The sequence below is a fragment of the Brassica oleracea genome, chromosome C3, assembly GCF_000695525.1.
Source record: "Brassica oleracea var. oleracea cultivar TO1000 chromosome C3, BOL, whole genome shotgun sequence".
NCBI lineage: Eukaryota > Viridiplantae > Streptophyta > Magnoliopsida > Brassicales > Brassicaceae > Brassica > Brassica oleracea.
Genome location: NC_027750.1, coordinates 28106231 through 28119140, shown reverse-complemented (window position 1 = coordinate 28119140; position 12910 = coordinate 28106231). Strand labels below are relative to the sequence as shown.

The 12910-nt window shown below is 35.8% G+C and overlaps 2 protein-coding genes across 2 annotated transcripts; both read left to right on the top strand.

The window, feature by feature from the left end:
• The first annotated feature begins 618 nt into the window (after positions 1 to 618).
• LOC106335091 (presequence protease 1, chloroplastic/mitochondrial) lies at positions 619 to 5771 on the top strand. Its single transcript, XM_013773516.1, has 18 exons — positions 619 to 993; positions 1173 to 1347; positions 1470 to 1644; positions 1715 to 1847; positions 1985 to 2055; positions 2143 to 2226; positions 2316 to 2406; positions 2489 to 3174; positions 3243 to 3461; positions 3531 to 3658; positions 3816 to 4005; positions 4135 to 4218; positions 4312 to 4409; positions 4487 to 4751; positions 4813 to 4975; positions 5056 to 5236; positions 5323 to 5394; positions 5477 to 5771. Exons 1-18 carry the CDS (start codon positions 717 to 719, stop codon positions 5616 to 5618), a joined length of 3234 nt encoding a protein of 1077 aa, XP_013628970.1. The 5' UTR covers positions 619 to 716; the 3' UTR covers positions 5619 to 5771.
• Positions 5772 to 10824: 5053 nt separating this feature from the next.
• Positions 10825 to 12443, top strand: LOC106333499 (adenylate isopentenyltransferase 8, chloroplastic-like). Its single transcript, XM_013771937.1, has 2 exons — positions 10825 to 11519; positions 11900 to 12443. The coding sequence occupies exons 1-2, from the start codon at positions 11011 to 11013 to the stop codon at positions 12366 to 12368; spliced, it is 978 nt and encodes a 325-aa protein (XP_013627391.1). The 5' UTR covers positions 10825 to 11010; the 3' UTR covers positions 12369 to 12443.
• Positions 12444 to 12910: the final 467 nt, after the last annotated feature.

Below are 12910 nucleotides of genomic sequence, written 5' to 3'. Positions count from 1 at the left end.
TAAGGATCCAAATCCGAACCAAATTTTGTTTTTCGGTTTGGTTCTTCGGTTTTGGATAAATGTGCCCAATGTATATTTTGCCTTCTTGGGGTGAGAATCGTCTACTAGTTCTGCTGGTTCTTGGACCTCTATTTCTCGGTTCAACATGGGCCTTCTGGACTTCTTACAATCTTAACTTTTGGCACATAACTACTTGATTTATTTATAAGCAAAACATGTAAACTTTTTTCTTCTTCTAATTTTTGTTATTTTGATTAAATTGTGATTTGGTATCAAATTCGATCAATAATTATTTATGAAAAGATAAACAAGATTGTGAGTGTTATATGTCTCATTTAATCCGTAAACTCATCCGACAAAATTAAAAAAAACACCAAGAAAAAATGTAAGATATTTTCTGGTCATTATATTGTTTGAGGGTAACAAGTCACATTTGGCTATAGGAGAACCACGTTTTGTTTCTTGCAAATCAGAACTTTTTTTGTGTCTTTAGATATTTTTTCTGGTCGTTAATTAAAAAGATTCAGAAAATACGACATTTGAAGAAAATAAAGAATATTAATTTTATAAGTAAATATTATGTGTGTTATACAAGAAATGATAACCTTATTAAAATAAAATAATAAAAACTCTTGCCGCTGGGCTTATTAGCATATCATTTTTATATCGTCTCCGAGAGTAGCTGTCTCCGCCGGGTAATATTTTTTCCGGTAGCCATGCTTCGAACTGCCTCTTGCTCAGCTTCTCTCACCACCGCCTCTCACTTCTTTCGCCACTTCCCTCTCTCTTACTCATCCCTGTCATCGTCTACAGGCGCTCTCCGTGCCCCCGGTCGCAACCTTCGCCGGGTTGCCTCTCCTGCATCCCCCGGAAGACGTGTCTTTCTCCGACGTGGGTTGAGGGTTCCCTCCACCGCAGTTCGCCGTGTCAATAGGCAACTCTCTCGCCTCTATGTTCGCGCCGTCGCCACACAACCCGCACGATCTTATCCTGGTAAAGATTCTCACTTCATGCTCAGTTTAATCGTTGGATGGTTTAGTCGATGATGGTGAACTAGCCAGTTTTGTGTGTTTTGTCTCACTTGTGAAATTAAAGGTTTCTCCTTTGTGATAGGTAGCTAATCGTAGATTTGTGTATGTTTTAAATTTTTTTGTTTGTTTGTTGGAATTCAGATGTAGGCCAAGATGAGGCTGAGAAGCTCGGATTTGAGAAAGTCTCTGAAGAGTTTATCTCAGAGTGTAAATCAAAGGCGACTCTTTTCAAACACAAGAAAACTGGTTGCGAGGTGATGTCTGTGTCAAACGAAGATGAGAACAAGGTGTTCGGCATTGTTTTAAGGACTCCCCCGTAAGTCTCCTAAACAAGCCTTTTTTTTCTATATATATATATAGGTGACTTTAGTACACCCTCCTTGTCAAAGGGCTCTTAAGTTTGGGATTTGTAAATCATAGTTCTCGTTGTTATTGCAGGAAGGATTCAACTGGCATTCCTCACATACTGGAACACAGCGTTCTATGTGGGTCTCGAAAGTACCCTCTCAAAGAGCCATTTGTTGAACTGCTTAAGGGAAGTTTGCATACTTTTCTAAACGCATTCACTTATCCTGATAGAACCTGTTACCCTGTTGCTTCCACTAATACAAAGGTACAGTGAGCGAGATATAAAACTACTTTTGTTGTCTTCAAGGAGCTCAGTTTCTTTCTATCTATTGTAGGATTTTTACAATCTTGTGGATGTATATTTGGATGCTGTCTTCTTCCCCAAGTGTGTGGACGACGTCCACACTTTTCAGCAAGAGGGATGGCACTATGAGCTTAATGATCCCTCTGAAGACATCTCTTACAAAGGTTTTATTTTACAAAAAGAATACCATTTTAGAGTCTTTTTTCCTATACTCTTTGTCTTAGTATGGATATCATCTCTTTGTTTATCTACTACTTCATATACACACTCATAATATCTCACCATTGGTGCTTGATTTCAGGTGTTGTCTTTAATGAGATGAAAGGTGTCTATTCTCAGCCTGATAATATCTTAGGGAGAATTGCTCAACAGGCAAGTTTTGGGTTTTTGTTTACTATATAACTGACATTTCCTCGGTATAGTGGTTCTGATGAATAATACTGTTTTCACTTTGATTAGGCCATATCTCCAGATAATACATACGGTGTCGACAGTGGAGGTGATCCAAAAGATATCCCTAACCTGACATTCGAGGAATTCAAGGTTTGCTCAAATTATTATGCTAGTTGTTAGAGTAGCATAATGATATGTGTAACTTCTGATTATATATCTTCTCTATTGGAAAATTTTAGGACTTCCACCGTAAGTATTATCACCCAAGCAATGCCAGAATCTGGTTCTATGGAGATGATGATCCACTCCAACGCCTTCGTATCTTGAGTGGTAAAGATTTAATATCTCCTTTAAATCTTTATTAGAAGAAGTCACTCTTATGAATCTTCTCTGCCTTTTCTTATATGTGCAGAATACTTGGACATGTTCGAAGCAAGTCCATCTCGAGACACTTCAAAGATCGAACCTCAGAAGCTATTCTCTGAGCCTATCAGGATAGTTGAGAAATATCCTGTTGGTCGAGATGGCGACCTTAAGAAGAAGAACATGGTGTGCGTCAACTGGCTGTTGTCTGAGAAGCCCTTGGACTTGGAGACTCAGCTCGCGCTTGGGTTCTTGGATCATCTCATGCTGGGGACTCCTGCTTCGCCGCTGAGAAAAATCTTGTTGGAAAGCGGTTTAGGAGAAGCTCTTGTCAGTAGTGGGATGTCAGACGAGCTTCTGCAGCCACAGTTCAGCGTTGGTATGAAAGGTGTGTCTGAAGATAATGTTCAGAAGGTTGAAGAGTTGATAATGAGTACGCTGAAGAAGTTGGCAGAAGAAGGGTTTGAGAGTAATGCTGTGGAGGCGTCTATGAATACTATTGAGTTCTCTCTGAGGGAAAACAATACAGGATCTTTCCCTCGTGGTTTATCTCTTATGCTTCAGTCTATTGCAAAGTGGATATACGATATGGATCCTTTTGAGCCATTGAAGTATACAGAACCATTGAAAGCCCTGAAAGCTAGAATAGCTGAGGAGGGTTCAAAGGCTGTCTTCTCCCCTCTGATAGAGCAGTTTATTTTGAACAACTCGCATCGTGTGACCATTGAGATGCAGGTATCTTTTTTTCTCATTGCTATCCAATGTCTCTTTAGTTTTGGTGCTAACATGTAGTTCTGTTTTAGCCTGATCCTGAGAAAGCTTCTCAAGAGGAAGCGGAAGAGAAAAGTATCCTGGAGAAAGTTAAAGCAGGTATGACGGAAGAAGATCTTGCGGAGCTAGCGCGTGCTACAGAGGAGCTGAGATTGAAACAAGAGACTCCTGACCCTCCTGAAGCACTTAGATGTGTCCCAAGTTTGAACCTGAGTGACATCCCAAAAGAACCTACTTATGTTCCCACTGAGGTAATGTAATCATTTTGGCTAGCCTTTGCTTTTGTTGAATTTTTACTGATGTGAGGTTTTGAATAATAGGTTGGAGATATTAATGGTGTGAAGGTTTTGAGGCATGACCTTTTCACAAATGATATTGTCTACGCTGAAGTAGTCTTTGATATGGGTTCGCTGAAACATGAGCTTCTTCCACTTGTACCACTTTTCTGGTAATGATTTAAGCTTTCTTGTGATTTTCTTTTGAGTTTTTTTTTTTTTAAAAAAGCATAGAATATTTTCTCAAGTACTTTGGTAGCTGTAATAGCGAATGTTTTGGATTGCACTTTATTGAGGTTGTAACTCTGATAGAAATTTTTATTTTGACAGTCAATCACTAATGGAGATGGGCACAAAAGATTTGAGTTTTGTGCAACTTAATCAGTTGATTGGAAGGAAAACGGGAGGAATATCAGTGTATCCCCTTACCTCATCTGTGAGGGGGAAGGATGAACCGTGCACCAAAATTATTGTTCGTGGAAAATCGATGGCTGGACGTGCTGATGACCTTTTTAACCTGGTACTTTGTCTTTTAACATCCTTTACTCAAACTTATAGCATTTTCGCTAGATTTCTATATGTTGGGTTATTGAATGTGTAGAGATACTGGTTGGCACTTAGATTCATTTCATTTTTTATCTTGCTGCAGATGAATTGCTTGTTGCAAGAGGTTCAATTCACAGATCAGCAGCGGTTTAAACAGTTCGTCTCTCAAAGCATAGCACGGATGGAGGTAAAGTAGTAGAATTTTTCTTTCTCCCTTTTGTATGATTAGTGCAACTTGAAAGTAGTACTGTAAATAAACATCATTTCTCATTCAATGCAGAACCGTCTGAGAGGAAGTGGTCACGGAGTTGCTGCGGCGAGGATGGATGCAATGTTGAACATTGCTGGATGGATGTCTGAACAGATGGGTGGTCTCAGGTTGGTACTTGTTAACAATGTTTTTTTTTTCTCTTATAATCTTTTGAGACTTGATTAAGCATCTCTCTCTTTTGTAGCTATCTTGAATTCTTACGCACACTTGAGAAGAAGGTGGGTGAAGACTGGGAAGGGATATCATCTTCCCTTGAGGAGATAAGGAGATCTCTCCTCGCCAAGAATGGCTGCATTGTTAACATGACTGCAGATGGCAAGTCTCTCACCAACATCGAAAAATCTCTTGAGAAGTTTCTAGATTTACTCCCTGAAAGCCCCTCTGGTGGGCTTGTCACTTGGGATGGTAGACTCCCTCTGAGAAACGAAGCCATTGTGATACCAACCCAGGTACAAAAGAAAGACTACTTATACAGAAATGTGTTTGGGCTCTTATCCATTCTATTTGCAGGTAAACTATGTTGGCAAAGCAGGTAACATATACAGCACAGGGTATGAGCTTGATGGAAGTGCATATGTTATATCAAAACATATTAGCAACACATGGTTATGGGACCGTGTTCGTGTAAGTGGTGGTGCATATGGAGGTTTCTGTGATTTCGATTCGCATTCAGGTTGGAAAAACTGATTTTTTTTTTTTATCCTAACAACAATGTTGGATGGATCTTAAGTCCTAACAACGTATTCGTTTCAGGTGTGTTCTCGTTTTTATCGTACCGTGATCCAAATTTGTTGAAGACACTTGACATATATGATGGAACTGGAGATTTCTTGCGTGGTCTTGATGTGGATCAAGAGACGCTTACCAAAGCTATTATTGGAACCATTGGTGATGTTGATTCGTACCAGTTGCCTGATGCCAAAGGTTATAGCAGGTAAGTTAATTTAATTTATTTGGCAGCTCTTTGAATGAATCGGTTACGGACTGTGTGATTAAAAATGTTAAATATCTTTCAACCAGTTTGATGAGGCATTTACTTGGAGTAACTGATGAAGAACGGCTAAGAAAGCGTGAGGAGATATTAACAACAAGGTTCGTTAACTTTACTCTCTCTACTATATGTGTAACTAAGAGTTTTAGATTGGTTTTAATCATTTTTTTGTGTGAACCACAGTTTGAAGGACTTCAAGGATTTCGCCGAGGCAATAGATGTGGTTAGAGACAATGGTGTAGCGGTTGCTGTGGCATCCGCAGAAGACATTGATGCGGCTAACAATGCACGCTCCAACTTTTTCGAGGTTAAGAAAGCTCTCTAAGCTGAGAACTCTTACACTTGATATGATTTAGAATCTCATTAGATTTTGATCTTGCTTTCTCTACTGGAGTGTCTTTGCTATGTGAAAATTATTACAGTAAGCATTTGAAAAAGTGATACAGTAGAATGACGAGCCGTTTGGTTTTACAAACTAGATTTGATTTAAAGTGGTATATAGTAGAGAGAGAGATAGAGGGAAGATTCCATTAAGTAGAGTATGAAAAGTGATTCGATCAGGGTAAGTTTTGTTGTTCACTCCTTGCTTCTCATGTGTCGTCTTCCAAGAGTTGCTTCCTCAATTGAATCAGATAAAATACTCTAGCAAACTCGCTGGTACTTGCCGTATTACCTTGAAAGGTTTAGTTTACGCGGTGGTTGATTGAGAGAGAACATAAAAGTAAGCAGAATGAATATTCAAGCCTTTACTTAGATTTAGAGTGGATATAGTGGACCTAGTGGTTATACATACATGATATCATGCAAGTTTAAGTATCAACCAATGACTTCCTCTCAGCTGAAAGTATATCTTCTTCTTAACTATTCGGTGTGTCTAGAAATGGTAAGGTGATAGTCAGATTAGAGATGCATAGATTTTTGTTGCTAAGTGTAAAAGAATCGCCCTTAATATTTTGTTGTTTATTAAAATAACTAAATGAAATTATTTAAATATATAACTTTATATACTTTAAATATATATAAACTACAAAATGAATTAGTAGTTTATAACAAATGAAAATGAATTGCTAACCAACTATTATGATTTAGTTATTTTAAAATATTCTTATATGTAAGTAATCTTATGATATACTACTTTCTTTTTGATATACTACTATTTACGGTAACATATAAACTAGAATGAAAAAATATTGGAAAGAAAGGAAGAAATTCGTGCGTATGAAAAAGTTCATATCCCCTATATATTATTTATGAAACATTACAATTTTTTTTTGTAGCCACATGTCATTACTAGGATGATTTTCAGAATTATTAGAGAAATAGATTGATCCATCTAATTATATAATAAGCTTTTTATTAAACTAACCATAAATTCATTATTAATGTCATTTATTATTTCCTCAAATAAAGATTACGGAATTGCCTAATGTGAGTAAAGTATATATGACAATTAATGATTTTGAATAATAAAGATCTGATAAAAAAAAATGTATCTTCTATCAAATTTGTTTAATTTAAAATTATTAAAATAGTTTAAAAAAAAATACAATAACCATATTATAAAAATTTAGATTTTTCTATATATTTTATATTTTGAATTTTAAAAAATGACTATAAATTACTAAAACTGTTAAAAGTCTCACATTCAAATTTTGCGATCCATGGTTTAAAATTTTTGTTATGACAAAATACAAATGATTACAAAATCATATAAATAAAAGTCTAATTTAATTAATCATTAAGATTTAAAATATATATGTATATATATCATTCTAAATTAAACTATAAACCATATTGAATAAATAAATATTTTAGTTTCAAAATTTACTTTGAATAATTTTTTTTGATAAAAGTTTTGAACTAACGTTGATAAATTTTTTTAAATTATCAATTACTAAAATTATTAATCCCATAATGAAAATTTTGTTATCAGTAATTTAAAGTTTTTGCTATTAAAAATAAACATGATAAAAAACATATGAGTAGAAAGCATTATTTTTTTTTAAAAAAATAGACATTAATATTAAAAATACACTATGTATGTTAATATCATTTAAATTTAATTACATATCCTATCAATTTTTTTTAAAAAAATGTTTGGATTAATAAAATTGATTTATATGTTCGCACCAATTTAATTATATATGTAATAGTTACTGACTTTTAATTATTCAATATATATTTATTATTTCATAATATGTAATAACATATAATACATAAAATAAATTATATATATAATATTATTATATATATAATATTTATTCTGCGCAAGGCGCGGATCTTAATCTAGTACTATATTATTTTAATGTACTCCTGACCCGACTAATCGCAGTCTGTGCAAACTCGTTACACACAAATATCAAACGACATTCGGACATGATTGTGTTGTTTTACGAGTGTGCATGCATGTCTATATAGTTTTTTTTTGTCATCTCATGTCTATATAGTTTAATTTACAAATAAAAGTATTCTTATATTTCACTTCTATATCTTCACAGCCCACTAGTATGTTCTATACCAATATTATCGTATATGTTTATTTCTATTAATATTTTCAGTCACCAAAAAATTATTTGAGAAAAGAAGACAAGTAAAAGCTTTTTCTCTCGGGCACAGTTTCCAAAAAGAAAAAACACCTAAATCTTCGTTCTCTTCTCGGCGGCTCTGCCGTTCGCGAGTCGCCGCCTCTGCTCTGCCGGCTTGCAATTGTTCCGGTGGACTCCCCTTCTCAAACTTCATCTTTGATCTTTTCTTTTAACTCTTCATATATCCCTTTTCAATGGCATCTTCTTCCCAACCCCCAGATCTAATTGAAAAAGCTGACAATGGCTTAGTGTTCACCATACTTCGCCGCTCTTCTTCAACTGGTTCTCTAAAAGTACCAGCTTCCTCAATTGGGTTTGATGGGTTTGTTGCTACTGCCGAAAAGTCTCCATCAAGCCAAAACTCAGGACAAGACTCAGCTGTTAAGGGTTTTGTTGGATTGGAACCTCCAAAGATTCTCTTTGATGTTCTTGTGGAAAGTGTGCCTCAAGTTGAGAACCACAAAGATGCAGGAGGAGAAGCTGTTAATGAAGACTCTACTTCCTCAGCTGCTCTTGTGGATTCAATAATCGTGCAAAACCTTGTCACCGTTGAGGGTTCTTCTACTACAGAAACTAATAAAAAGTCTGATGTATCAGTTTCCCCTTCTCTAGGAGCATGGGCAAAACCTTTAAAGATTTATCCATCCTCTCCATCAGCAGTAGATGTTCTGAATGAAGCTGGATAAAATCTCCTTCAAGAACTATTATCCCCGGCTCACTGGCCTTCTCTCTCTGATGGCCAACATCGCTCTGCAAACAATCATACTAGAGCCCCACAAATGACAAACAGAGTTACTAACAAAGCTCTGGTCAAGTCAAAATTGCCTACTCCTGAAGTAAAGAAAGATGGAAATCTTCGATTCCCTTGGGCTGAGAAGATGAACCCATCTGCCAGGAACCTCTACAAAACAACATCTCCCACATACTTGGAAGATGGTACTCCAATGGTAACAATCCCGAGCAAACTTCTGCTCCATGGTCCTGAAAATCAGAAAGAGTATATTATTGGCCAGTTTCATCGCTGTTCTATTCCGTCAGGTGGGCTTGTTCATGCTGTAGTTAATAGGATTGGGGTAAGAAATGCAGAATCTTTTCTAGGAAACTAGGTGATTCTTCTTTTTTATTCCACATTCCAGATGTATCTACACGTTCTTGGATTCTTCAGAGGGGATTATGGCATGTGGATGATTGCTTGATGTTTGTAGCTCCTTGGAGTCCTGCAGCTTCATTATCTCTTCCAGAGATTTCCACTATTCCAGTTTGGGTAACTCTAAAAAATATCCCCAGTAGGTTATACTCTAATCCAGGAATAAGCCGAATTGCCTCTGCCCTGGGAGCTCCAATGCTGACAAATAAGCCCAGACTTGACCCTACTCTCATGGGTGAGGCAAAAATCTTGGTGGAAGTTGAATTGGACAAGCAATTCCCGCAGAAGATCGCTTTGAATGACAAAAGGGGTACTATATCATTGGTTGATGTAGAGTATTCATGGATCCCAACAAAGTGTGGTAAGTGTGGACACTTAGGCCATAAAGACTCAAGATGTCTGCAAAAATCTGCTCAGCCTAGGAACTCGAGTCATCCGTCTAATGATCAAATAGGAGCTTCGCTTGCTTCTGCAAGTGTTTACCCTTCTGTTTTAGTCCCTGAAGTTGCTACAGATGATATGAGTATTTCTGCTTCTGTTACTGTGGCAAGGACTGATTCAGCCATTATTCCAACAGTCTCTCCTCCAGTTGCTGCCGTTGCGTCAGTCACAAGAACTCCAGTTGCTGCAGTAGCGTCCATCACAGGAACTCCTGTTGTTTCCGCTGCATCAGTCACAGAACATGTCCCTACTTTAATGGCTCCCTCACCTACTGTGAATATTGGTTCAGTCCATGTCCCATCCATATTTGATAAATGATTTGCCATATGTTATCACCAAACTAATTTTAAAAAGAAAATAATGACATGGCATACTAACAATAACATGATTTGAAGCTAATTATGATATGTACATTTACATTTATGTTGATTTATATTTTTGGTAAACTTTAAAAAATATGATAATAACTCATATATCATCATTAATATAATAATCAATAATATAATAGAAAAATAGACATATAATAATATTTACAATTTTTGAAATATTATTTAATTCTATTTTATAATTATATATATTTTATTATTAAAAAAAATTTGAAACCCTCTTAACATTATTTGAGAAGTGATTTACCATGTGTTATCACCATACTGATTTTGAAAGAAAATTATGACATTGCATATTAACAATGATGACATGGCTTAAAGCTAATTGTGAGATGAAAATTTTGGTAAAAAAATTAAAATATGATAATAACTCATAGATTATCATTAATATAATAATAAATAATATAATAGTAGATACATGAATATAATAATATTTAATTTTGGAAATAATATTTAATTATATAATTTTTATTACTAAAAGAATTCTTCAAAATTATAATTTTCTAATCTCAATACCATTATTTTTTTAATATCTACAAATTTTAGAAATATTACCCGTTTTACGTTTTGATAATTATATACCTAACAATTTTTTTTCTTATTTTTATAGAATTTGATTTAACATTTTTAACCAAAAAAAATAGATAAAAAGTCTTTTCAAGATTGTAATTTAAATATATACATATAATTAAAATTAAATATTGTAAGCAAATAAAAATATATTTTTAAATATAATTTAAATCTTAAAACTTTTATTTCTATATATACATATGGTGCATGAAAACACCTACTATCTCCCATATTTAAACAGTAAAATGTACTAGATCTTTGCCCTCTTTTTGATAAGATGATGTATCAGTAATTAGCTCCACCTCATTAGTTCGATTAAGGCAAATGATAACCAAAAAACAGTAAATAAAATGTTAAAAGCAATAATGGTAACAAAATCATTTTGATGCATGGATGATTACAAAACCAAAGTTGATCCAAAGCCACGTTTACCAGTTCAAGGCAGACAAATCTACCAGTATTATATCTAACCATAAACTTACAACTTCTGAATTATCCTTTTTGTTTTGTTCAGTTTATAAAACTCACCTTCCACAATTAATGGAGTCATAAGCTGATCTAGATAGAGGTTAATAGATTACAGAAAACATGCAAGAACTTACTTCTACGTTCGTCTCTCGTTCCCTCGTCCCGACCACTTACACACGACCTCAACTACGACCAAAGTCAATAGTTACCATGGCCGTTTGCATGGACCAATCACGCAAGGAGAAAGTGGTTGTCATAATGGGAGCCACGGGGACAGGCAAGTCACGTCTCTCAGTCGCCCTAGCAGGTCGTTTCTCCGGAGAGATCATCAACTCTGACAAAATGCAATTCTACAACGGACTGGAGATCGCCACTAATCAAATCACTATCCCTGAGCGGTGCGGAGTCCCTCACCATCTACTCGGCGAGCTTCCTGTAGATGACAGCGAACTAACTGCCTCCGAGTTCCGCTCTGTGGCGTCACGGTCTATCTCTGAGATATCCTCTCGTGGGAAGCTCCCGATAATAGCAGGAGGATCTAACTCTTTCGTACATGCCCTCCTTGTAGATCGTTTTGACCCCGTAACCAATCCATTCTCTTCTAAGCCGTCCATTTCTTCTGAGCTGAGGTATGATATATAGAATTATCACATTTTTCCAACAATAGCTATACTATTTCAAAATAGACACCATTGTGTAACATTAAAAAGCTAAATCAGTGAAACAAAATCAACATAAAACATATCAGAAATAGAAATATAGCCTTATAACTTCTTTTTTTGCCTTATAACTTATTAAACCATTGTGTATATATTAATTATTAACATTAAATATCAAACGTAAATGGAAGGAGAATCTTCTGTTTAAATGTAAATTTACGTTAGCATTGTACAAACATATTTTATGAAAACATACAAAATTAGTCTTTTCAAATTGTGATTAATATCCACATGTATTTTACCAATGATCTTATGTAAAACATTGTCCAAATCTTTGCTTTGATCAAAAGGTACGATTGCTTCTTCCTCTGGGTAGATGTCTCGGTCTCAGTTCTGTACGACTACCTCTCAAAACGTGTCGACCAAATGATGGAGTCGGGAATGTTCGAGGAGCTCGCAAATTTCTATAACCCTAGAAACTCCCGGTCCACAATCCGAACCGGGATTCACCGGGCTATAGGAGTACCGGAGTTCGACCGGTACTTCGGAGTCTACCCGCCGGAGAAAAGACACAATGTGTTCGAGTGGGACCAAGCGAGAAAGGCGGCGTACGAGGAAGCAGTGCATGAGATCAAAGACAACACGTGGCGGCTTGCGAAGAAGCAGATAGAGAGGATCATGATGCTGAGAAGCAGCGGTTGGGAGATTCACAGGTTGGACTCTACGGCGTCGTTAAGGGCATCGTCAAGAGAGGTTTGGGAGACGAACGTTTTGAGGGAAAGCGTCAAGAATGTTAAACGCTTCTTGCTTAAAGACTAGAGGATTTATATACATATATAATAAAGAAAACTTATGTGTAGTCTGTTTCAAAAAAAAATTATAGTTCAGCTACATTTTAAGTGTCTTTATAAGTTGGCTTGGGCCTTGGCTATATGTATCATAATAAGCTTAAGTGTACGGATAGTTAACGGTATATTTTTCACCATCAATAAAACTATATCATTGCAGTTTTACATATTATACTGACGTAATTCATGAGGTTACTGTATATGGGTGTTACACTATATCATTCTTTAACGTTCACAGGCATCCTATTACTGTGTTAATGATATGCCATGGAGAGCATACTATAGAAAGAAGAGAGGAGAAGGGAAGACTGAAGAAGGAAAGACTCTCGTTTGAAAGGAGACTTTGCAGTTACATTCAAATAATAAAGTATAAATACTATGTATTATTGTACAAGATGCTTATCAGGTAATTGGTCAATTGTGAGTGAGAGTCTGTATTAGAAATTATACAGTAGCTCGTGAGAGGTGTTGGGTCCCTCCTAGATGGAGAGGACCAATTGGGGTGACCTTAAG